The sequence below is a fragment of the Thermobia domestica genome, unplaced genomic scaffold (genome assembly GCF_964235325.1).
Source record: "Thermobia domestica unplaced genomic scaffold, izTheDome1.hap1.1 HAP1_SCAFFOLD_473, whole genome shotgun sequence".
NCBI lineage: Eukaryota > Metazoa > Arthropoda > Insecta > Zygentoma > Lepismatidae > Thermobia > Thermobia domestica.
The window spans coordinates 1-27,585 of NW_027656183.1; the positions used below are offsets into that span (position 1 = coordinate 1).

The 27,585-nt window shown below is 35.5% G+C and overlaps 1 protein-coding gene across 1 annotated transcript in view; it reads left to right on the forward strand.

Annotated features, from left to right (window-relative positions):
* Positions 1-7,087: 7,087 nt before the first annotated feature.
* Positions 7,088-27,585, forward strand: part of LOC145676916 (lysosomal alpha-glucosidase-like) — a gene marked incomplete at its 3' end in the record, with an annotated part of 136,353 nt that continues 115,855 nt past the window's right edge. Inside the window, 2 exon segments of the mRNA XM_081747690.1 lie at positions 7,088-7,189; positions 25,996-26,138. Coding sequence (XP_081603816.1) covers positions 26,006-26,138 — 133 coding nt within the window.

A 27,585-nucleotide genomic window follows, 5' to 3' on the forward strand; every position in this document is an offset into this window, starting at 1 on the left:
AGTAAAACTTTTTCAAGTCCACAGTATTGAATTTTCCTTTGAGTTCAGTACTACACTGCATCTCAATTAGTTCCATTCGCATGCTGCCTGAGGCAGCGGCGTAGCGAGCATTACAAGATTGGGGGGGGGATGAAACTTGAAATTGCCAAGTCTTGATTTTAAAAATGCCAAGTCTTGATTATATATATATATATATATATATATATATATATATATATATATATATATATATATATATATATATATATATATATCAGTGTTGGGAAGTAAAGTAACGCAAGTAACGCGTTACTTGTAATGCGTTACTTTTTTAAGTAACGTTTCCTAGTAACGCGTTACATTTTTTCCAAAGTAACTGTAATGGTAACGCGTTACAAATTTTTAAGTAACGTGCCTAGTTTGCGTTACTTTTTTCGCGTTACATTTCGGATGAGTAACTACAATATATGTATATTTTTTTTCGGAAACAAATGTTTCTTTCCTGTAAGTGAATTTCTCAGAATGAAACAATCGAGCATGAACTACGTATGTCAGTGACCGACACAGACACACAGAGAAACAGATAAGTTCGTAGTGCCACTTGCTGTTTTTTTGAAGATGAGGACAGCCTTAGGGAAATTATGTGTACTGATTACAAGCACCTGGAAGATTTTGTCGTAGATTTTGACAGCTCCAAATCAATGCATTCAGTGAGTGAACTAGGAGTGCAATGATACCGGTAGTCTACTTTAATTGGTGTTGTTTTTATAAAGATGGGGAATGAAAATATTTTACTGTTCGAACATTTGAAAGAATACTTTTTTTAAGAGCTGAGGATGATGGTGGACAAAATTTAAAAGTAAAGTGTCTGAAGTGCCCCGGCGGAAAATATTTATCAACAACTAGGGTGCCATAATTAACGATTTACAGTAAGGGGTTAATATGAATAAACTGTTTTGATGAGCAGACCTACTTTATTAGTTTGCTGATGATATGTAATATTGGAGTTCTTCCAGATCAGTTTGCTTATCCTAGAGTCCCGTTGATTATAGAGTAGTGTAATGTTTCTCTATAGGCCTATTCTTTATTTTTAATTTTAAATAACAACATTGTTATTATTATATAATTAGTTCAGCAGAATAATTATAAGCAACCATTTTTTCTAACGCATAGGGATGAGCATGAGTCAAGCTAAAATTCGACTCGACTCGAATTCAAGTCGAGTTTCGAGTCAAGTCAAAGGTAATATCCTCGAGTCGAATTCCGAGCCGATTCATTTTTTTGCGTCGAGTTTCGAGTCCAGTCGAGTTTGATAAATGGCTCGTTCGTTTTAAGTCGTCTTGAAATCATGGCCTGATTACGCTGGAAAACGAAAGCCATGAGAAATGTAAGCTAAACAGTAATATGGAATACTTTTAGTGTTGCTCACGAGATGGGACACTACTTGCATCTCGTCTCTTCTCGATAACGAAACCACAAGAGATTTTTTTATAACAAGCTCAGCTCGGCTCGGCTCAACGGAGAAGATGGCTCGAACTGGCTCGGCTTGGTAGGGATGAGCCATTTGCTCGGTTCGGCTCAATGAGCCGAGGGCTCTAGCCGAGTCGGTTGGGTGAGCTATTGGCTCGGCTTACTTCTCGGTTCTGGTCGATAGTGAATGAACTGTGAGCCAAGCTGCTCGAGTCGTTGACAATTCTAAACCCGGGCCGAGCAGCTTTGAAGATATTTGGCCAGTGCCCTATAACTTTTAACAGTGTTCGGCTCGAGCCCGAATACTCAACCTAGACCCTCAACCCAAATTCAGAAGCTCGTGAACAATGTCCTTGACTCCTAGACTTCACGACTACCGAGGTTGGCAATCAACTATCTTTTTAGTATTCAAATACAAACCACCTACCTTGCTTTTTATATACAGTATTATAATTAATAATAATAATAATAATAATAATAATAATAATAATAATAATAATAATAATAATAATAATAATAATAATAATAATAATAATAATAATAATAGCGGTAGTAATAGTAGTACGGAAAATTGAAGTCATAATTTTTTCACATTTTTAAAGTTTCGGACCTAAAAGTAACGCGTTAGTACCGCGTTACTTTCGAAGTAAAGTAACAGTTACTTTTTGGGGCAAGTAACGCGTTACTAACGCGTTACATTTTAAGAGAAAGTAAAGTAACTTGTAACGCGTTACATTTTTACAAGTAACTTACCCAACACTGATATATATATATATATATATATATATATATATATATATATATATATATATATATATATATATATATATATATATATATATCAAGTGTTTCGAAAATCTTAGTCTCACTTTTACCAACTCTGCGGAAAACTTCACAGCAACCTTATTTTCATATTCGCCCCATTCCGTGCCCCATCTGAGTGACGGACGAACAGCCCCCGGTTTCGAGTAAAGTTTCACACCTCAACTCAGAATCACTATCATCTCCCACGATGTACAACTGTTAATTTGACAACTTATGGCTAGTTTTGATAGTCTGCGCCAGTCAGTCCTCACCAGAAATGCGGAGAGTTTTTTTTCTCTTCTGTCCTCCAGTCTCCTCCCACTTCGATTTCATAATTTCGCACTCTGATGAAAATTATTAAATACCGGCAAGAAAAATACTAATATATAACCTCCCTTTTAGGCGCCCCTCCAACCACAAGCCCGGGGCACGTGCCCCGCTTGCTTCCCCATGAGCTACGTAAGTAACATACAATGATTACGTAATGCTTTGACTTATAAATACTATAAAGAAAGGAAGAATTGCAATTTTTGTTTTACTTTCCGAAAGAACCAACTACGTGATTAAAAATGAAGTAGGAAAGGCAACACATTTGTATGAAAATGAAGTGAAACACACACCGGTCTATGCTTTCACCCAGCAGACGTATTGTTTGGCCCCCCAAAATGTGACTTTTGGAATCATGCACTTAGGTTCATAGCGGAAGAGACAGAACGACTTGACTCATGAATTGTAGCTTTCGTCCATCGAACAACATTTCCAGAAACCTACTGTGTTCCCCTGTGCCGTGGCATGGAAAATCAGCAGCCGGGGCGAGAGTATGACGGCGTCCTCGTACATATGAGTTAGGGGACAGATCATCCGCGAAGCGCCACCATGGTTGGCGCGAAGCGTAAGAAAATTTTCAAAAATAAACCCTGCTTTTCCTTGATTTTGAACACCTTTTATTACTTTTTTCCTTCCATTTTATATATGTGTACATATATTTTCCTAACATGAGTAACATTATAGGACCATTTCCTAAAGCAGAAAGAGGATTTAAGTACATACTAGTTGTATTCCAAATAATTTTTCCTGTCTCTCTTTTTCTTTCATTCTCTTTTTTCATTTTTCTCCCCAATTTTGCGCCCCCTTTCTTCGGAGCCCGGAGCTATCACCCCCGTTATGCAAGGCACTGATGATATCATTCCCAAAACACACTTTTGTTCAGTTCTCCCTACTCGAAAAGCCCTGTAAATAGAAAGTCTTACTGCAAAACAGAACTGAAATACGCTATCCTTGTCCTCTATATTAATATGATCACCTTTTGTTTCAAAGCGAAAGGTTTATTCACACACAAAGCATACACGGTTACACAATACAAAGTATATTCACTCTGGTATAAAAATCTACTTCCCTTTGACACTTTACTATTAGAAAAAAACTCTTAAATTTGTCAAATTCACATACTATACATAGTAAAAGGTTTATACTAATAAACCTGCCATGTTTTCTTCATGGGAATACGGGATCTTAGATCCCCTTTCCCCCCAAAAACTTTCCAACAAAATCCAATAAACTGTACCTCTGGTTATGAATAACAGTATAATAGGCCGCGGTGGCTCAGTGGTATAGCGTTCATTTCTGGTGCATGGGATCCTTGGTTCGATCCCAGCTCACTTCCAGTGAGCTTTGTAGTGGAAAAACACCGTGTGCGTCTCGGGGTTCTCCCGTTTCCTCCCACTTTCTTCATTCCACCATTTCATTCATTTCTCATCATCACCATCTCCTTTAGCCTAGCCAACATTTATTTTTTTCAACAATATAATAGGCGGAAGTTTCCTAAGCTGCAGCTACTTTTCTCTCGTCGTTCCCTGCAATTAACTTGACGGACTGAAGATGTTTACAATCCAACTACAATAAAAAAATGCCTTAAAAACTTAAGATAATGTCTTATATAAATGCTTTACAGAAAAACAATATGCAAACGGTTCAAATCAGTCATACAATCTACATTCAATATTCTTCGCGTGTTTAGCAATATTTATTTACATGGTAGTATTTGCCAAAATTACGTTTGTCAGTTTAATCTGATGAAAAGTTGATTTTTCTCCTTGTGTCGTGTATAATTATCAGGACCAGATTTACATATTTCTAAGCCCTGGACCAAGCACAATTCTGTGCCCATAACATCTCAAAAATATTATAATTCTTGTTACTTTATTTAATGTCTCTATGAAGAAAAAGTCACTCATCTTTCCTGTGCTTGTACATGTAGAAACACTCAAAGCCATCTTACTTTTTTTTTCTTTTTTTTTATGTTGGAGAGTATCCGAGTTTCCACCAGGTACAATGGAAAAAGCATTGTTGCAAATTTCGCTCGCTATCAAGTCGGACAGGGTATTGTGATAACTTGATCAAAACTGTTACATGCTACACTTTATCGTTCATTCACATTATCCCAGCCACTTCATTACTTTTCGAATAAGCTTATATTGATAGGAGAAATGGGATGGAATTAAAATATGGGACATTTGCCTGTCCTGACTAAAAATATTGGGACGCGGTATTCTCGGGCCCAAAATCGGGACTGTCCCGTTTTATACGGGACGAACAGTAGGCTTAATACTAACCAGTCACTGCCTTGTTCTTGTTTTATTAATATCAATTCTTTCAGTCACTACCTGTTGCCTTGTATACGCTCTTGTATCAAATGCTTTTGCGTAAATTATCTACTTGCCACCGAAACGCCTTTTCTGTCTGTCTTTGCATGCCAACTCCATTCTGCTTTTGTCAGTGGTACAATTTCCGATTTTCATTAAAGATTCTTCAAAATGTTTACGAATATCAAATGAAGAAAAGTGAAGTGTAATCACTTGCAACAAGTAAAGAAGCTTTAAACGAATAAATCAATTTATTTCAAGATAGGTAACTACACAAAATTTATGCCAAGTCTATAAAAGAACTGATAATGTTTTACAGCAACTGGCTACCTAAGAAAATGTTAAACCGAATAAGTCAATTGAACAAAACGGCATTCTTCAAATTGCCAACTATGTATTTTAATTTGCCAACTTGTCAAGCGATTGGTAACTTTGGGGGGGGAGGCTCCCCCCCTTTACCCCCCCCTTAACGACGCCCCTGGCCTGAGGCACTTTCGACATCTACAGTAAATGGCCTGGAGAATATCTGAAACATGTTGCTCTGTGACCGGAGATCTTGAAATCTTGTAGAGAATTCATGCCTTAGCGCTTACACAGCTTCAGCACACTTCTCACTGTCTTGAACCTTCTGCTGCGACAGCGCTGGAAAGTGTGTGAGATCGCCATGGACTCCACATGTGCAGTGTTGCAGCCTCTGCGTATTTCGAATTATTAAGACCCGACAGCATATTTCCATTCTAAACATTGTTTGAAGTATTACTGTCTGGGGGAAAGGAGAGATCATTGACTCTTTCCAGTCAATTCCTGACTACAGGTAGTTAAAGTTTTTTTTTTTTTTTTTGGTTTGGATACAGTTACTATTAATGCGGAAATGGAGTGTACGGCCTTGTACTTCTAAAAATGGAAACAATAAGAAAGGGGGGAATGTAGTTATGTGGCAGAATTGTCTAGAAAAAGTTAAAATCTTGGCTCGGTCCTCCTTTGTATTTCAATTTAAAACATAAGGTGGTCGCTTTTTAGAAGTACAACGCTGTAAATCCAGTTTTCGCATCATAAGGAAATATATTTGAGGGAATAAGCCAAATTTGAACTATCCTGTTGTCAGGAATTGACTGGAACGAACCAAGGTTCTCATCTTCCTCCAGACAGTATACCTCAAATAATGTACAGAATGGAAATATGTGGCCCGGCAAGAGTCATAATAATTCAAAAATTTATCATTTCTCTTTTATCAGTTTCTCCTAAACGGAAGAAGGTGATGAAATGTAACTTACCATGATTATAGGTAATATTTTAGTAGGCCGCGGGTTGAAGACCCCTGATATAAGTGATCCTTATATTTGAGTTTACATGTTCTTAGTGTTCTGAGAAAAGTTGTATGTATGTATGGTGAGTTAATAATGATTTTATATCCTGAAAGATTTTTAGTCTCCTTTTAGTATGCAAAAGTCCCCAACTCCCCTAAAAAGGTCGTGTTATTTTGCCCTAGAACAACTTTCTGGCTATACCAATGTTATAAAATTTGGTCTTTGTATAGCAGTTGATACTGTGTGCTTATCCTCTAACTGAACACCCGAAAATGCCCTCTCTTAAGTTGGAGAATAAGAAGGTACTCGTATTTCGAATAGTACCGCAAGCGTCCCAGTACCATAAATGTCGATACTGCAAATGTTGCGCTTTCGGTATAGGACACAGAAGATACAAATACGAAACAATACGTGAAGGAAAAGTACCGGTCTTCATAAACACGAGAACAGATGGATATTCCTGTGGAAACCCAGAAAAATGTATATAAGCATGATAAATACTAACTGTTGGAAGTCATTCTATCTACATGATTGTCTTATCCTGTCACATAATTTGTGCAGTTTTCGACAACATTTACGGATGTAATTAGGAGATAACGATAATCTTGTTACGATTATGGCTGTATTTCTGAATTTGTAATAAAGTGCATGATTAGTTAAACAGTTATCTACTTAGTACATTATACTTAAAAAAGTGAAGGAGTATCAGTCTCGGAAAACAGTGCTTTTGGAGGGTGTGTTGTATCACGTCTAGTAAACTACCAAATCACACATGTTGTTATCAACATGCCCTCTGATCGATAGATTGTAAGTGGGACATTGTAGTCACATTGCACACCTTCTTATTGTGATTTTCATTATCTCAGTTTATCATTACAAGATAACGTTTCCGTAAGTGAAGATATTTTAGTATATAAACTGTGAAACGAAAAATAATATTTTAGACTTCATGTCTGTTACTGTTGTGGGTCAATAAGTTATCCTTAGGTAAGAAATATTTCATTTATTAAAACTGGTTTGAAGAAAGAAGTGGGAAATCTTTAACACTGGAGGCAAACTGCAAACTCATCACGTTTTAGTTTGCTTATTTTTTTTTTTTTTTTCAAAACGATACTGGACAAACTAGATTTTTTATGAACAAGGGCGCCGATTTCTCTGTAACTTTGGGGGCCTCATTCAGATGTGTGTTTAGTTGCAGAAGATAAATAGGATTTTAAGACAAATTGAATTCAAATTATGCCAAATATTGTATATTCATAAATACAAGGCGGGGGACCACATGAGCTTTGGGGAACCAGGGTCCCCTGGCCCCTCCCAGATTGGCGCACTTGTTTATGAGCACTTTTATTTGTGAAAGCTAAACGATATATTTCAACAACATTTTAATTTTTGCATCGCAAGGTTTTCAGACGCTAATTCAGATGAGCAAAATTCTAAAGAAAACACTACAGTAAAATAAACAAACCAGCATTGGTGGAAACAAATATAAGACAACTCGGTACACATCTTCAGATGCCAACAAAAAATTCGTACCACAGAATATGTGCCTATTCAGGACAGCAATGATTTCAGGGGGTGATCCAAGGGAGAGGCGATATTCCTTAGAGCTGTGAAACTTCCGCCAGCGTATTTATTCGATCGTGGTCAATCTCGGTTATTGGTATTTTTACTGTCCCACTTTAACCCCAGTTTATTTGGTGTCAGCTCTGAGGAAAATCTTCTGAAGTCATTACTGGTAGAGGGAGTGATTTTAATTACTTTCGAGCAACAACAGAATAGAAGAATGTATGGTAATCTGAAAAATTGGAATTTGAAATTTCAATTTATTTACTGTACACGTTTCATGATCCCTACGTACCGAAAATGTGATTTTGAAAATAGGGAATCTTGCCCCAGTACCGGACAGTAGTAGTTTTAGCTTTCCGGGGCTAGAAAGCAGTAGTTATTCTACATGCATCTGTAGCATTTATCAACATACCACTCGTCTGTCGTGCGAGCTAGTCTTAAGTAAATCGCTGAAAATTGATAATCGCTGCTGTCTTTCACTACGCATACAACTTTTACAGAAGATTTTAACCCTCTTCAGTGCAAGTGACACTTTTGCGTCACTTGCTGGTTTTTATATTTAAATAATGCTTTAAATTTAGATATTGTTTTATATCAGTATATTGGTATTGATTTATATATTTTAAGTTTATTATTATTATTATTATTATTATTATTATTATTATTATTATTATTATTATTATTATTATTATTATTATTATTATTATTATTATTATGTTAAGAAATCCAGATTGGGGCCTTGGGTGATTAATTATTATTAATAATAATTGTATGTAAATGTAATTGTTGCATTTATTATGTATATTTATATTATTTCTATTTTCAGCTACATAAAAATACCTCTTGTAAAAGAATAGTTAGATAGCAACTCTGTTTCAGGGAATAACAGTTTTAAAGCATTCGGCATTAGATTTAAAGCATTCAGAGAAAGCTTCTTTTTGGTAGGAGAAAACCCACCTCCCCACTCACTACTCGGGTTTTTTCTTTACATAGCTTATGATATTATAGCTTTTCTATATAAACGGAAGACTTTTGCAGGGAAGGGGTCCGTTGAACGTCAGTCTTGGGGGAGACTTTTAACAGTCTCCAAAATGTGGTCTATAGGACTTACTCGGCTCGGTGAGCCGAGTGGGAGCTTTTCTCCCCGTAAGCGAATATCAGGTCTTTAAGTAAGTGAAGGGGGAGTACGGAGGTCTTGCTTAGACTCGTTAGGTTTTCTGAGTCTTAAATAGGGCAGAAGGCATGAGCTATATTAGGTTCTACCTTTTAGTAGGTTTACATTTTTAAGGGACTTCTTTTGTGGACTAAAATGAGGTTCTGTGAGAAGAAGGGATATATAAAAATAATTTTTATACTAATTCAAGAAACAGATTTTTGCTAGGGAATTAGGCCCTGTAGAATAGACAGGCTTTGCTCCTTGAAATGCTACACTCCATATCATATTTAGGTGGATATGGCATTTAGATTAATAATTCCCTGATATTAGAATTTTTGAGTACGTGTTTAAAACTGAAGCTGTATACGGCTTTGGTCCGTTATAAAGTATTTTGTTCCTCTTGCAGGACACATTAGGTTTTTATGAATACTCTGAACACAGATTCCTGGGTTCTATCCCTCGAAGTAGACTTGTGAAAGGCTACTAATAGAGTTTTTAGATTTTTTTTGAATCACATTTCCGAATTCAGGGAGTATGGCTCTTATTTAATCCTTTACCTGCCAGATCTATTTAAGGATCTTTCGCTACTATAAGGCGAACTCATTTCTCCTTACCTACCTAACCCTATAATAAATATTTAGATAGATATCCTTCTAGTGCATCTCCTATTTAAGGGAGTACACGAAATAGGGTCGTAGGCCAGGGCTTTTGATGTAGTGAGTCAATGCCCTTTATAAGTTAAGGTTGACAGAGGACGCTTTTAGTGAGGGCTACCCCTTCTGTCTGCCACAGGCACATAATTAGAAAAACCTTAGCTTAATAAAGTTTGTGACAATTACGCTCACACACTCAATTAATTGTTCTTATATTCAAATTAAAACATATTTATATGTAAATTCAATTTATTTTGAAAGTCAAGGAAAATTTTATTTTGTTTCATTTAGCAGCCAAGCGAACCTCTTTCATTTGTCCCAGGTAAAGAAGTTTATCTGCTTTTCAGAAAGAAAAAAAAAACATAAGACGGTAACCGCACTAATAGACCACCCATTTTTCTACCTCGCCAGTAAACGGTAATGGAATTTGCTATTGTTACTCCAGCCATACTGTCGCACTACCTAAGTACCTCCATATCGCAAATATCACGTCACAGACACACAGGAACCAAAATTTTTTATCTACAATCTTCGCAAGTGCTTATGAAACTCTTTAACATCACGTACTAGCCCAAAAGAGACGCTAGGAACCAAAGCCAAGCCATCAACCGATTTCTGGGGAAATGGTGTCACGAACTTCAAGCGGCGAATCAGAATCCGAAATTCAAAATTCACAAAGAGAAGAATGAAGCGTCCATTTAAAAAAAAAAAGAAAGAAAGAAAGAAAGAAAGCTGGGAGAACGCCTACACGGAAGAGAGGTTACTCTAACTCGAATCTTCATCGTAAAAACATCACCAATACGCGACTCATAAGCATACGTCAACTCATATATACACACACATATATATATACTTAAGTGATTAATTTAATAAGAATGGCTAGCTAAAGACCCCTTAGCGGCCAGCTACTCAAACCACGCGTTATCCACAGCAACATAGTCATTACAAAATTACTTATGTAAATATTTAAAACATTAGCCACAGATATTATTTTTTATCATCTTACGGTGACGCTACGTAATTTGTGATTTTGAACTGAGTCTGTGATTGATCTATATACGTGGACTTCCTGTATTCAGAGAGGAAAAATAGTGCGATGGATGGCGGATATATATAAACTGTGCGAGTGAAATTTAAGTGCAGATGGATGTGATAAGTGACGCATCGTTGCATTTCAACAACATGGAGATGAAGGACGGAAACACGGGTTCGATCCCCGATACTTGGAACAGATGCCTTGCCACACGAAGACCCAGACGCTTCAGACAAACGTGGACCTCTTCTCCGGGAGTTGAATCCAGAGGACAGCGGGGTCTGAGAAGGGACATTAGGAAGCATTGTGACGGTCAGTTAAGTACAGTGCAGTTTTCTTCTGAAGTGTGGAAATATAAGCGGAAGGACTTATTAAGGTAGGACAAAGTATTCTGTTATTTTCGTTATTGAAGAAGGACTATGGCCAATATTTCCGTGATTCGTGATCTCCATACTCACCTTTTTCTAGAAACTTCGGGACATTGTTTATTCATACGGAACTGTCCGTAAACATTTAGAGCATTTTTTTTCTTTCTTTGTAAAAGAAGTAAACAAATAGCCCAATGCCTTGGTTGCATTTCTAAAATTAATTCACGGATATAGGAACTATTAATTTCATTCTTGAATAAGTACCATAAAGTTTTGATTATTATAGTAGTGAAATTTCTATACATTGATTTTATCTTCAATCATGCATTTATTCGTAATCGTCATGTGTCAATATTTAGATCCTTGAAGCCGTCATTATAATCATTTATATGCAATCCAATATTTATTTATATCAAGTATGGATTATTTCTCTTTTAAACATAAATCGCGTTTAAAATGTGTGAATGTAATGTAATTTCTTTTTTGAATAAACTATGATTTAGCGTCAAAGTCTAGTTGTTCAAATTTTAACATTTGTATAAGTTGTGTTAGGGAAATATGTGTCAGAACGGTAAACAGGCTTAATACCATTTTATTGTAATTTGTCAATTTTTATTAGACTCATTCTTAAAAGAAACAATCAATATAAAGCTTCCAAAGACGTGCTATGTTGAGTAAGTTTCAGACAAATAAGTGTAAATATTCTTATCCCGTAATATCGTTAGAGTCTCATAAATAAGGTAAACCATTTAAGATACTCGAGTAAATCCCTTCGGAGGTACCTATCTGAGCAACGAACGCAGATAGGGTCCATAGCTATGGAGAAACGTTTATTCGCAAAATAAGGAATCAGTGAGAAAACCAAAAAGTGTCGACAATATAATTATTTTGATCAATTGGCCAAACTATAATAATGGTAGTACTATATATATATATTTCTGTGTAGTGTATTTGAATATGAAATATTTGTGTAGTTAGTGTTGTGTAACGATTTTTATTGTGAATTGTATTATTTTCCAACTGATATAGTATGTGTACAAAGCTATGTCTTGTTTATGCAAATCTTTTAATATTGAAAATTCATTAGAGTTCATTAGAATCAGTGCACTAAATTTTCTCAAAAGCATACTATCGCTTCTAAACCATTTCTCCAGTAAGTCTTGCAAGCAACCTAAACCATTAATTCTTTCATTCCGCAATCCGATTATTAAACTTATTTCCATTTCTTTTCTTGCTAAAAAGAGGTAATAACTGTGGGCGAATTACTTAATAGTCGTTTATGTCTAGGGGAAAAACAATAAATCATTTTGCTAATTAATATTCAGTTTAATAGAAATTTTTGTTTGTATAACTACGTCATGGTAATTATAAAGTTTAGAATATTGTCAGTTTAGTTGAGTAGAAATAGATTGTTGCTAAATTTTACAGTCAAGATTAAATAACTTGAACATTACGTTGTACAGTGAAGAATGTGTTAAGAGAAATCATATTATTTGGTCAAAACAGTCAAAAGTCTGATTCATTTTCAGTAAAGTCAATTAATTCATTTTTTTTGTAAATCCAAATTAACTTTCTTGTTGATTTTTGTAGATATCACCTTATTTCTCGTTAAATTTATTAAAAGTCTATTTGACATTAGAACCAAAGCATTTATGTGGTTATCATTTCAAAGATATGCCTATTTCTTTAACTGATATTAGTATACCTAGAAGTTATTTCAAATTACCCTGAACAGAAAAAGTTGAAGCACGGTTACATTGACCATCAGAAATTTTTTATCTAAATTAACTCATTTTTTTAAACTTTAAATTAAACTTTCCTTGTTTGTTGCTTTTAAACTATTTTTGCTTTCTCTACACACTTCGGTGACAAGGTGATAGTCAGTGTAGCCAACTGAACAAGCCATTAGCGAAAAATCTTTCTTTCAGCTTTGCAGCTTGTGAGATTTTTGCTCCGCATGTTTAAATCATTTAACTATTAACTACGCACCTGTTTTCCTAGCGCCTTGGAGACACCGTTATGGGGAAAACAGGATCGATTAAACATTAGGTCATCTTTCGTTGTACATATCATTTTTTTTATTCCAAGCCATCTTAGCAAAACTGTATTTTTTTATCTTGGAGAACTGAAGTTCGAGCCCCGTGGAGTCAACTTCAATTCTCCAAACTCTCATTCATTTTTTAATTTTTTTTTTATTTGTGTAATAGGCAGATTAGTCGTCGCTCATCAGTACCCTTCACTTTTCAAGTACAAGGTCAGGTATTCATTTTTTTCAGATGCACATTAGGCTCATCCGTGAGTGCCTTAATTATTCATTCTAGTTCAGATTAAATATGCAAATTAGAGATAAGGAATCGAATTCCGAAAACAATGCGTTTCATATTCTTCGTCGCCCGAATGCGTCAGATCTGCTTATTCATAACATCACGCGGAAATTCTATTTGGTAGCCCGAGCAGAAACTTTCCTTTCATTGTTAGTAATTTTCAATCGTTGCAAAACTTGGCTTCCAATACCGGAACCCCAGCGTTACAAGAAATGGCTTCCCGAACAGGAACCCGAATGCGTAGTTAATCTTATTTGAAGGACCAACATGCGTAAGTAATTTTATTTCAGGACCGAAAAGCGTAGTAAGCGTTAAAAAAAAAGTAGGAAATCTAGTTTGGAGAAGCATACATAGTAAATTTCGAACAGCGAACGAAAACAGTAATCAAGTCTATTCCACAATACTAAACTTAAGAATGGGAAGCGTGATATGAAATTAGGTAACTTTGTATTCAAAGAATCATTATTTCGAGATTACCCGTACGGAACGATTAAGCGTTCTACTCCCCCTCGCATCCAATTTTATTTCATTTCAGCACATGCGTAAAATAATAATAATAATAATAATAATAATAATAATAATTGTTCTTACCTCATGTTTGTTTGTTGGTTTGTTTGATTGGAAGCGAAAGGAGATACACCATTTTGTTTGTTTAAAAAAAAAGAGAAGAAAAGAAGGAAAGAAGGAAACAAAAAGGTAATGCACCAGGTAAGCGACTAATATAAGTGAACATGCAAATTTTTGGCATATTGAAGCATAAGTTTAGCTAAGTTTGTTTCTAGCGAATAACATTAGTATTAATATAATTATATAGTCATATATAGATATATGTTTAGAATAGCTTAGATTTAATACTTTTATTTACACATGCATTTTATTACTTACATATTATTGTGTTTTAGACATGTTATCTGTTAATTAATACACTATTTGTATATACACATAAATATCCATGTGAATATAGTAAAAAAAAAGAAAAAAGAAAACAAGAATGAACTAAGTTGTTGTGAAAAACGTGTGGTGCTAAAGTAGCTTGGCATGCTACATTGATGAAATAGTAATATTTTTGCGTATTACGGTGAACTTAGAGTACGAAATTTAGAGTGATTGACAGCATAGGTCAGATAATTAGAATTAATTTTAGACAAATTTTAATAAGAATCATTCTGACAATCCAGTTATTTAAGTCTACTTGCAGATGCCACAGTTGAGGCCATCTACCTTGAGGCAACGACCAAGAAACAGGATGTCTGCAATGGAAGAAGCACAACGTTCTCGCACGTGTGGACGTGACCTATGGGAACAGGATTTGGATCCCACGGATGAGGCTCGAAATTGTCCCGAATGTGGTGACCAGAGGGATGCAAGTCCAGTTACGGAAAATGATGTCACTCGAGGAAGTAGAGACAACATGCAACAGCATCACGGGCCGAACAGCACTAATGGCGATTTTCAGGAATCTCTTCTATCAGCGTTACAATCAGCGTTACATGAGTTCATGAGACAACAAAAAGAAGAAAACAAGAAAAACGAAGAATTTAGAGAAGAACAGAGGAAGAATATAGAAGAACAGAACAAGAAAAACGAAGAATTTAGAGAAGAACAGAGGAAGAATATAGAAGAACAGAACAAGAAAAACGAAGAATTTAGAGAAGAACAAAACAGAAAACTTGACAAGCTCATGGAAAAACAAGATCATTTGGCAGAATACCTCTCGAGGAAACGACAGGAGCAAGCCAGGAGGCTGGACGAACACGAGAAGTCAAACACGGAAGTACTGGAGGAACTTCCATCAGAAGCGATTGTGCAGGATACACACCAGGAAGCCAAACAGACCCCCACATCTGTAGAGATAAGTACAAGTGTTTCCAACGCTGTAAACGCTCCAAAATTCAAGAGCAAACGTAAACTGCGTGGAAGAATGATCCCTGGTAGGACAAGAATCCAACCAAGACGAAACAAAAATACAAGAATGAAAGGTTTCCACGACAAACGTGCAGGATGGCAACGCAGCCATAACTATGTCAGTAGGAATAATCACCCGAAGGCACGGAGAAAATGGGCAGAAGACTCCAGAAATGCACAAGGAAAAGGAGTACTTGAGTTCGAGGACCAAGATTCATGGAGAACTTACAACAGCCAGAGAAGTCCATGTGACCAGCAACATATACACAGTCAGTCCAAAGCAGTGGAGACACAGGAGATAAGTGACGATAACTGGCAGAACGAAGCAAATCCGCCAAGAAGTTATTTTCATGGTGAAGGCACCAGAGAAGACCACAAGTCAGAAGCAGAATGTAAAAGTGGCCAACAGGATACATTGATTGCCGATAGAAAAGTGGTGAGCACTCAGGAAATGAGCAATGACAATTGGCATTACTCACAATGTACCAAGGAAAGCCTGGAAAATGACAAGAATGGTATTGGCATTGTCACCATTCACCCGGCTATACTTGCAAACTAAAAATTGACTTACAACGGTCCAGGTTCGAGTCGAGGTTACGTGACAGCTTGCTGGAAAACAGACTAAGATACACAATGGCATGAAAACTAATGGAAGCACAGAAATACAATGATTGTAGGCAAGAAGTAAAGAAAAATTGCAAGAAGATACTGCAAGAAAAGTATAAGTCAAGAATAAAGCAGTAGCGCGAAGAAAGAGAACTTAGCAGGAAACTGATGAAAGAAATATAAGAGAATTTTGTTTATGTCATAGCTCAGTTGAATGTACCTACATCTTTTATCCAAGTGGCTAACCCTAGAAGTTAAACCTAAAGAATAAGAATATGTACTATATGGAAGCATAATGCCCAGAAATGAATTTGTTTACCAGCATTTGTTTTAACTTTATTTCAGATATCGGATGTGAGGCAATCAAAATTACAGAGGAAGATTGGAAAAAGATGTTCACCAATGTGCGCAACCCAACATTGAAACCGGCCCAGGAGATGTAATTTTTGTTATGCACGAAGAAATGCCTGTATACGGAGCAATCGGTAGAGATGGATTCCCGATTTGAGCTCTCTGAAGTGGAGTTTTGCGTTTAGAGCGGAGACTCAACGCACCCCTTCGCCTTGGTGATGATACCTGCGAAAACGCGCCGAGCCAAAGAATAGTGAGCTACGAGCTGCGAGCAGATGACAATTCCACCAAGATGTTTGCAAGTTCCCACAATTGGATGTTCGCGACATGGAACTTTGCCTCAATAATTTTACTCTCCTTATATTTTAAAGTGATGTTACGGAAGAAGAATCATGGCCGAAGAATAAAAGCAAAAGTGCGAGCAGTGGCCTTGCCCTCGCACATGGAGGAATTGAAGCTCCATGCCACCCTCTGTACCAATGCTCTCTTTCCCGATGATACAAGACGCTGAAGATTATATAATATTGTTGTTTTGTTGTTTTATTACCTAGGGCAGCCAGCACTTTGGAAGAAATATAAGAAGTCGTATACCGCGCAGAGAAAATAAAGAAGAACTCCAAGAGACAATTAAGAATAAGGTCATATTATTTAAAACATGCCTCATAAGCTTGTGTCCAGCAGCTTGAACTGACCACCAACTCAATACCTGAGACCTCTCATCTAGGTTGAGATTATCTCTCTCAGCTTGCACCAAATTTTACCATTAGGGTTCGGATTTTTGGTGAATATATAAATTTTTTTCTTCAACATAGATTAGGGTTAGGATTTTCATGTATTTGTACTTTTTGTCAGAATTTGAACTTTTATATTTATCAAATGTTACTTCTCCTTAGATGCAGCCGTGCTTCACTCTGTTGCAGCACTTGCTACATCTTGGGAGGGGGGTATTGTGACAATTACGCTCACACACTCAATTAATTGTTCTTATATTCAAATTAAAACATATTTATATGTAAATTCAATTTATTTTGAAAGTCAAGGAAAATTTTATTTTGTTTCATTTAGCAGCCAAGCGAAACTCTTTCATTTGTCCCAGGTAAAGAAGTTTCTCTGCTTTTCAGAAAGAAAAAAAACATAAGACGGTAACCGCACTAATAGACCACCCATTTTTCTACCTTGCCAGTAAACGGTAATGGAATTTGCTATTGTTACTCCAGCCATACTGTCGCACTACCTAAGTACCTCCATATCGCAAATATCACGTCACAGACACACAGGAACCAAAATTTTTTATCTACAATCTTCGCAAGTGCTTATGAAACTCTTTAACATCACGTACTAGCCCAAAAGAGACGCTAGGAACCAAAGCCAAGCCATCAACCGATTTCTGGGGAAATGGTGTCACGAACTTCAAGCGGCGAATCAGAATCCGAAATTCAAAATTCACAAAGAGAAGAATGAAGCGTCCATTTAAAAAAAAAAGAAAGAAAGAAAGAAAGAAAGCTGGGAGAACGCCTACACGGAAGAGAGGTTACTCTAACTCGAATCTTCATCGTAAAAACATCACCAATACGCGACTCATAAGCATACGTCAACTCATATATACACACACATATATATATACTTAAGTGATTAATTTAATAAGAATGGCTAGCTAAAGACCCCTTAGCGGCCAGCTACTCAAACCACGCGTTATCCACAGCAACATAGTCATTACAAAATTACTTATGTAAATATTTAAAACATTAGCCACAGATATTATTTTTTATCATCTTACGGTGACGCTACGTAATTTGTGATTTTGAACTGAGTCTGTGATTGATCTATATACGTGGACTTCCTGTATTCAGAGAGGAAAAGTAGTGCGATGGATGGCGGATATATATAAACTGTGCGAGTGAAATTTAAGTGCAGATGGATGTGATAAGTGACGCATCGTTGCATTTCAACAACATGGAGATGAAGGACGGAGACACGGGTTCGATCCCCGATACTTGGAACAGATGCCTTGCCACACGAAGACCCAGACGCTTCAGACAAACGTGGACCTCTTCTCCGGGAGTTGAATCCAGAGGACAGCGGGGTCTGAGAAGGGACATTAGGAAGCATTGTGACGGTCAGTTAAGTACAGTGCAGTTTTCTTCTGAAGTGTGGAAATATAAGCGGAAGGACTTATTAAGGTAGGACAAAGTATTCTGTTATTTTCGTTATTGAAGAAGGACTATGGCCAATATTTCCGTGATTCGTGATCTCCATACTCACCTTTTTCTAGAAACTTCGGGACATTGTTTATTCATACGGAACTGTCCGTAAACATTTAGAGCATTTTTTTTCTTTCTTTGTAAAAGAAGTAAACAAATAGCCCAATGCCTTGGTTGCATTTCTAAAATTAATTCACGGATATAGGAACTATTAATTTCATTCTTGAATAAGTACCATAAAGTTTTGATTATTATAGTAGTGAAATTTCTATACATTGATTTTATCTTCAATCATGCATTTATTCGTAATCGTCATGTGTCAATATTTAGATCCTTGAAGCCGTCATTATAATCATTTATATGCAATCCAATATTTATTTATATCAAGTATGGATTATTTCTCTTTTAAACATAAATCGCGTTTAAAATGTGTGAATGTAATGTAATTTCTGTTTTGAGTAAACTATGATTTAGCGTCAAAGTCTAGTTGTTCAAATTTTAACATTTGTATAAGTTGTGTTAGGGAAATATGTGTCAGAACGGTAAACAGGCTTAATACCATTTTATTGTAACTTGTCAATTTTTATTAGACTCATTCTTAAAAGAAACAATCAATATAAAGCTTCCAAAGACGTGCTATGTTGAGTAAGTTTCAGACAAATAAGTGTAAATATTCTTATCCCGTAATATCGTTAGAGTCTCATAAATAAGGTAAACCATTTAAGATACTCGAGTAAATCCCTTCGGAGGTACCTATCTGAGCAACGAACGCAGATAGGGTCCATAGCTATGGAGAAACGTTTATTCGCAAAATAAGGAATCAGTGAGAAAACCAAAAAGTGTCGACAATATAATTATTTTGATCAATTGGCCAAACTATAATAATGGTAGTACTATATATATATATTTCTGTGTAGTGTATTTGAATATGAAATATTTGTGTAGTTAGTGTTGTGTAACGATTTTTATTGTGAATTGTATTATTTTCCAACTGATATAGTATGTGTACAAAGCTATGTCTTGTTTATGCAAATCTTTTAATATTGAAAATTCATTAGAGTTCATTAGAATCAGTGCACTAAATTTTCTCAAAAGCATACTATCGCTTCTAAACCATTTCTCCAGTAAGTCTTGCAAGCAACCTAAACCATTAATTCTTTCATTCCGCAATCCGATTATTAAACTTATTTCCATTTCTTTTCTTGCTAAAAAGAGGTAATAACTGTGGGCGAATTACTTAATAGTCGTTTATGTCTAGGGGAAAAACAATAAATCATTTTGCTAATTAATATTCAGTTTAATAGAAATTTTTGTTTGTATAACTACGTCATGGTAATTATAAAGTTTAGAATATTGTCAGTTTAGTTGAGTAGAAATAGATTGTTGCTAAATTTTACAGTCAAGATTAAATAACTTGAACATTACGTTGTACAGTGAAGAATGTGTTAAGAGAAATCATATTATTTGGTCAAAACAGTCAAAAGTCTGATTCATTTTCAGTAAAGTCAATTAATTCATTTTTTTTGTAAATCCAAATTAACTTTCTTGTTGATTTTTGTAGATATCACCTTATTTCTCGTTAAATTTATTAAAAGTCTATTTGACATTAGAACCAAAGCATTTATGTGGTTATCATTTCAAAGATATGCCTATTTCTTTAACTGATATTAGTATACCTAGAAGTTATTTCAAATTACCCTGAACAGAAAAAGTTGAAGCACGGTTACATTGACCATCAGAAATTTTTTATCTAAATTAACTCATTTTTTTAAACTTTAAATTAAACTTTCCTTGTTTGTTGCTTTTAAACTATTTTTGCTTTCTCTACACACTTCGGTGACAAGGTGATAGTCAGTGTAGCCAACTGAACAAGCCATTAGCGAAAAATCTTTCTTTCAGCTTTGCAGCTTGTGAGATTTTTGCTCCGCATGTTTAAATCATTTAACTATTAACTACGCACCTGTTTTCCTAGCGCCTTGGAGACACCGTTATGGGGAAAACAGGATCGATTAAACATTAGGTCATCTTTCGTTGTACATATTTTTTTTTTATTCCAAGCCATCTTAGCAAAACTGTATTTTTTATCTTGGAGAACTGAAGTTCGAGCCCCGTGGAGTCAACTTCAATTCTCCAAACTCTCATTCATTTTTTAATTTTTTTTTTATTTGTGTAATAGGCAGATGAGTCGTCGCTCATCAGTACCCTTCACTTTTCAAGTACAAGGTCAGGTATTCATTTTTTTCAGATGCACATTAGGCTCATCCGTGAGTGCCTTAATTATTCATTCTAGTTCAGATTAAATATGCAAATTAGAGATAAGGAATCGAATTCCGAAAACAATGCGTTTCATATTCTTCGTCGCCCGAATGTGTCAGATCTGCTTATTCATAATATCACGCGGAAATTCTATTTGGTAGCCCGAGCAGAAACTTTCCTTTCATTGTTAGTAATTTTCAATCGTTGCAAAACTTGGCTTCCAATACCGGAAGCCCAGCGTTACAAGTTTACTAAAATTAGAAAAAAAAATTAAGAAATTAGAGAAGAGAAAACCCAACAGGTATATCTCATGCACTTTTAAGTAAAGATATTTCATAGAATTATCATTTTTTTTTGAGTAAACTTTTAATAGAGGTAACTCATGTGTTATGATTTCATATGTAGATAAGATCCTGAGTTATAAACCTGTTTATTAAGTTAATTACCCTTGACATTACTTATTTTGTTTTAAAAGATAAGTCTAAATATAATTTATTATATTCTATTTTTTAAAAAAAAGTTTGTCGAAAATTTTGTAATAAAAACTCAAATAGTCATAGCTCACAGTCTGACGGATTTCAGTGTTACATACAAAAAAGTAACATTAATCTTTTTTCTCGACAAGCATCAGATAAGTGAAGTAAATTTAATTTACTCTCATAATATTTCTTGATAATTAAAGAAAGGTACAGTGTGGAAGCATTAACTAAAATTTCCATAGTCTTTTACTGTATTCACGTCATTATGCCTACGTACCGAAAAAGTTATTTTGAATATAGGATACGTCTGTTCGTTTTTCCAAATGTACGTAGTCGCTTAGACGCCATACTGTCCAAAATATCCACACCAAATTTTAAATTTAAATTTTATGTGAGATTCTTCATAGATCGAATTTTCTTCCTACCCCTTATAAATAACGGTCGATTACTTAATGATGAAAATAAAATTATTTAAATTTGATAGGAAACAGCACCAGTGATCTTTTATATATTTCATATATAAATATTAACAATCCTACATTGTAGTATATGTTATTCTCTGGGAAAAATGCAGAAAGGCTAGTTTACCCTTGGAGCTGAGTTATTTACGAAAGATTTTCTCGAAAACGCCTCACAAGATTTAGTTCACATTTCATGAAGTGTTTCATCAATAAGCTGACAATACTCACTCGTCCTGAAAAAGTCAACAAGGAGCAGTTTATCTTTGGAGTGAGCTTTATTCAAACCCCTAGAAGGCATAACTGTGGAACGTTAAACTGAAATATTTCATTACATTTCAATTGATGGAAGTCTTTAAAAAGTCTGTTAATGCTAGGTATTTGACAGAGGGTGAGTTTGCCAATAGTCGACCGCTGAAAAAATTCTTATTTCTAAACACTTATAAAACGTGATGATTTCATAATATTTCACAAAAGTGAATTATTTGCTTTATTTGGGTTATTTTGTACCATACCAAGTGTTTACAGCTCACTTTTAACATTTTGCAGTGATATAAAAATACGTTTTACGAAAACTCATCAAAATTCCCACTTGTCAACCATCGTCGCTCAGTAGTCGACCACATTCATACTATTAGTCGACCGCGTGCAATTTCTATCGTTTCTATCCCGTAGAAGTAATTGATTGCGTTAGATGATGTTTGGAAATTGTATTATTCGTGAGATTTGAACTTGACAAAACGATTATATAGATTTTATTTAATTTTCTTTAAGGTTTTCTCCTTAGTGATTATAAATGAAAGAATCAGGATATTAGCGTTTGGTACATAGCTACTTTATTTGGAATAATGCATTTAAATATTAAATGGTTCTTCCAAGTGAAACAAGATTTCTCTCCTGCGTTATATGCACACGTTATCTTGTCACTTGTATTACGGCTTTACAAATTCTAAACAAAGTACGAGTCACTAATAATTTAGAAAATCCTAAGTGTTCACGTTTTCCCCGTGTGAAATAGATTTCTCTCCTGTGTTAGTTGAAGACATCGAGTTATCTTCTCATATATGATAAGATTTATCTCCCGTGTTACCTTTCTTTTCTGAGTTACTTGAGCATATTGAGTTATCTTTTCATGTAATAACAGTAAGTTTCTTATTGTTTGTTTAAATAATTTATATGGTACAATCCGCACACAGGAACAGCTTATCTGCAAGATCTTCCTATGCATAGCCAGATAAATCGGTACATCGAAGATGGAACTATTTATCATATTGATTGCATCCCACTGGTTTATCCGCACTTTCCGAAGCAAAATCGTTAATTACCACTCCACATGGCTCCGTCGCCGTAGTCAATTACTTCTTCTTCATTGTGATGTTCTTCTACAACAGCAGTAGCCGTCTTCTTCGATCTTTTCTTTGGATTTTCCAGCTTGTTGCATTTTTTCCGTTCTTTCATCTCTTTTGTGTTTCTTTTCCTCCTCTAGTTTCTTCTGTTCTTCTTGTTTTGCTGTCGGTACTCGGAGATATTCTTCTGAACTAAGTACAAACGGTATCTTCTCTACTTTCCTCTTAGGCTTTTCGACTGAACTCTTGGGCTAGAACAGATGTTTTTTAAGTTGGCGTCATATATATTGATCTGATAGTTTTAGGAGTTGTTGCGATAGTCTTCTGACTTGGTTCATTTGGTCCAGCAACAGCATCGCTTTCAATGTTCTTTGTTTCTTGCTGTACTTATGGTGTAAAAACCAGAACTTCAGTAGGAGGTTCTGTGGGAGAACAACTATCTTGCTGAGTATCCTTCATAGGTTCAGTTTGATTCATTGGAGTTGATGTATTACCTTTCTTCTCATGTGATGGCACAAATTCTGGAATAGAAGCTCCTTTCTTAGAATAATTAAAAGCCTCTCTGATTCCGTTGTTGGAGCAGAAATAACTGATTTTTGGTTTGGCACAATAATGATTTCCTCTTTCTCCTGTGCTGCAGTGGCGTCGGATTCCTCAGGTTTCGTTGGTAGAATAGGTGCTACATTCACTCTGTTTTCAATTCTTACACTTGGATTGGCTTTAGAAGCCAATGACTGGAGAAGATCATTTAGTAAATTTTGACTAACAGTAAGAGTAGCCTGACACAAGTATTCATTGCTTCATCAACTACAGGGATTTCACCGAATACAACTTCCTCATCTACTGGTAATACTGGTAATACATTTTCATCATCAGTTTGTAGTGCTTCGTCCATCGATTATTTTGCTGGAAGATCCAAAACTTCAAGAACTGTATTGAAATCAACCGCAGCCTTTTGAAGTTCATCCTTATACACAGTAATAACTTTTCTTGCAGTAAGATCTTCTTTACTAACGTTTAGCTGAGTAGAAGTATTCTCTATTTTTGCATACATTCTTGACGTATTTTGTGTAGTCAATGGCTTCGGGACTGAAAAGATACAGCCCACATTTGCGAAATACATTCTTTATTATTGACGGTTTAGCTGAGTAGAAATACCCTCTGTTTTTGCATACACTCTTGACGTATTTTGTGTAGTCAATGGCTTCGGGACTGAAAAGATACAGCCCACATTTGCGAAATACATTCTTTATTATTGACGGTGTAGCTGCTGTTTCTAGGACCTCTGCAATAAGTGGTGCAAACTGAATTCTTGTAATGAAAGATAAATAATGTTCCGTTAGATAGTTGCTTACAACGAATTTCTAATTTATTTTTAACGCCTTAAAGACGGATACATCGCATAGTTGCAAGATATGCGTTGCATGAAGGTACAGGGCATACAGTATGATCTCGTTTTTGTCAAAATTTGCTTACTTCATAAGTTGAGTGAGTTTTGTGACCATCAATGAAAAAATTACAGGTTTAGGTACATTGTGATCTAATAGCCATTTATGAAACCATTGGCGACCCACTCAAAGAATGCCTCGCTAATCAACCAGCCAGATTCGGATCGCGTTGTCACAATCAACGAGGGAATTTTGGACACAATATCTCTGGGTACTCGCAACTTGTATGCATAAACAATTATTGGAGCAAACTGTTCCTCCCGAAGCACTAAATGTTCCTAGAAAAGTAAGGATTTTCTTTGCCTTATCTTCAACCTCATAAATATTCTTCTAGCCTTTTGATCCCAAAATTCTCCCGGATGATGGGCACAATTGAAAAGAAGATTCATAAACGTTAAAAAATTATACGTGGATCTTCTAAAATGAAAAGATTGCTCGTACTCGTGTAAGGTATTAAGATCATAACACGCGTGCTAGCCATTAGACCAGCGAGGAGGCTTTTTGTCCTCGTGTAAAAAACTTGGTTCCACATCGAAATAGAAGATTGTCAGAGAAAGAAACTTTCAACTAATGTAGCTGTAGAAATTCCAGTCAGCAAAACGCGAAACACAGTGAAACAGTGTGGTCGACAGGTGGTAGGAAATATTCCAATAGTCTACCAACATGAAGAACAGGAAGTCGATTTTTAGAATATGTCACGAAATCGAAAATTGTATACATGCATCTTGAAAAGCGACCTTAATGCCAAACGGAGAATAATGTGAAGCCATTTGACTCACTCTCAAATAATCCAATGTTCGACCACCCTTGGTTGACAATTGGTTTGTATGGGACAGAAAAGATGCCAAATTCCGATCACATTTTAACGCGTATTTTTTCATTTAATACTTTCCAGTTATTGACAAATCATGTTGATACAGCTTCTAGACGAATTTAATTATACAACAAAAACATTTCTTACCTCACGCACTATCTATAATCTCAGAAAATCGAAAAACAACAGGAGCACAAGATTCTCATTACATGCTGTCGTAAACTGCCCATTTGAGTCGTAATTCTACAGATACGTCGAAATTTAGTGGTCAAAGACGACCAGCTAGCCAAGGGAGAGTGAAACAATGATTGTCATTGGTAGTATATGATGCAGGCTTTATCATGAATAATTTTTCGCTCCAAAAGACCATCAGTTGTATTTTATATACACAATAGTAAGCAAAAATTGTCGACTATTGGATGGTGGTCGACTAGTGGCGAACTCACCCTATTTAATCAAAGTATTTCAACGGATAGCGTTGTCATTATGTAGGTTGAATTTGAGAAGTGAAGAAAATATTGAATTAAGGTACGTGCCAGCGAAGTGACGTTAGGCGTGAACCAATGAGTTTGCGACACGCTATTGCCAAACCTACGCTGAGAAAGTTGCTTCCAACACCCAAATATTGCAATATATTGACAAGGTTCTTGCCTCGCTAAGAATATATAACATGTCGACAGAATTTGACTTCACATCACAGTATTGGCAACGTCGCTATAAACAGATTAGTCGGCATGAGAGTAGCGCTAAAGGCAAAACATCAATTCGTCTGCCGTGAAAAATAGCATGAAATTGATAATTTAAATATCTTTTCTATCTTCCTTTACAGATGTTCAACAATGAGGTTGCAAACAACATTAAACAATAAGTTAATGCGTCGAAGCTGGACGGTCATCGTTCTTCTAGTGACGCTTATTGTCACAGCCGAGTCTTTGACGCAATCACCTTTGAAAATCTATGAGAAGCCAAAAGGTACGTGTATACTTGCTAATGTTTATCAGATAATAAGACAGAATGAAATTGATATTAATCTACTGCATCAAGGAAAACTACGTTTCGCTGAGCACATATATTCACTTATGACTGAATGTAAGATAAACATCACCAACTAATTAAATAATCAAATATGCAGTATATTCAATAATGTAGTGTTAGTAATTTCACGTCTAAAAATGATTCATTATTTTGTGAATGTCTCATGTGTTAATCAACAGCCTATGTTTGGTGTATACGATGAAGTATAAAAACATCCGTTCCATGTGGGAAATATTTCGATTTACTTGGTTCTAAAACATTTCTTAGTGAAATAATAAATTTATTCTTTGTTGTGCTATCTCTCAAGGCCGTGGTAAGAAAAGAAAAGCTGAGAGGAATTTAAAATAAACATATTAGAGACTCCTTAAAATTCCATTCTGTTTATTATAACTTGATAATTTCGGGCATGGGTTATGACTCCAACATCATTCGTAATTGGAACAGCCTAGCAACATCTCTAGAAGATGTTTTTGTTTATGAAAAAACTTTGAGAGCTAGGAACATGTGTGCTATTAAAGTGATTAGGATTTGATCAGGGTTTCTTCTAGAAAATTCCAAAAGAACGAGGAGGGACTCACTGTGACACTATTTGACAAAGGATGTGCCTTGTACTACACTTGCGTTATTTCAGGTTTTGTTTGAGGGAGGGAAGAAAGATTTTACAATAATATAAAATAAGTATAGTTTTTGTTTTATGGTTGTAATTGTTGTAATTAGAAGCAGACGTGTCTTCGTGTTCTGCGCAATTCTCTTCAATTAGTGTTGGTGAAACGAAGAAGTTGTGTGCCCTTTGGTCCGATGTGAAGTGTGGTTAAAGATTTGATTGGATTTTTGGTGAAATCCGTTTTCGAATCACTTCGGCAGTTCAGATGATTGACTGAAAATTCGTTACTTTTAATTGATGGTCGTTAATTTTCAAACAATATTACATTCCCAACAATGTAGTTGGGTGTAATTTAAATTTAAATTTAAACTTAAATTTAAAATTTTATAATAACTATGAAAGATGATCATGATTCTTCTAACAATATCAGTAATACTCTACCTGTTATTAGTGATGCCATCAATAAAGACTGCAGGCCCATATACGCTGATATCTCCCATGTAAGCAACGCATCAGGATCAAAACTCAGCCCAAAAAATCGAACCCAAAATGATACCGCTTTAAACAAGAGCATTGAGTTTTCAAACAGGCCTAACGAGACTACCTGCAAGCTTTGTAACAAATTGTGTGTTAACTTAAAATGCCTAGGAATTCACAATAGCAGGTACCATTATGAAATCAATAAAACTAAATAATGCTCGCTATCACGGAGGTCACAATCATCCATTGATAATGTCGATTACTCAAGAAAGATGATCTTCAAATGCAGTAAGCTTCTAG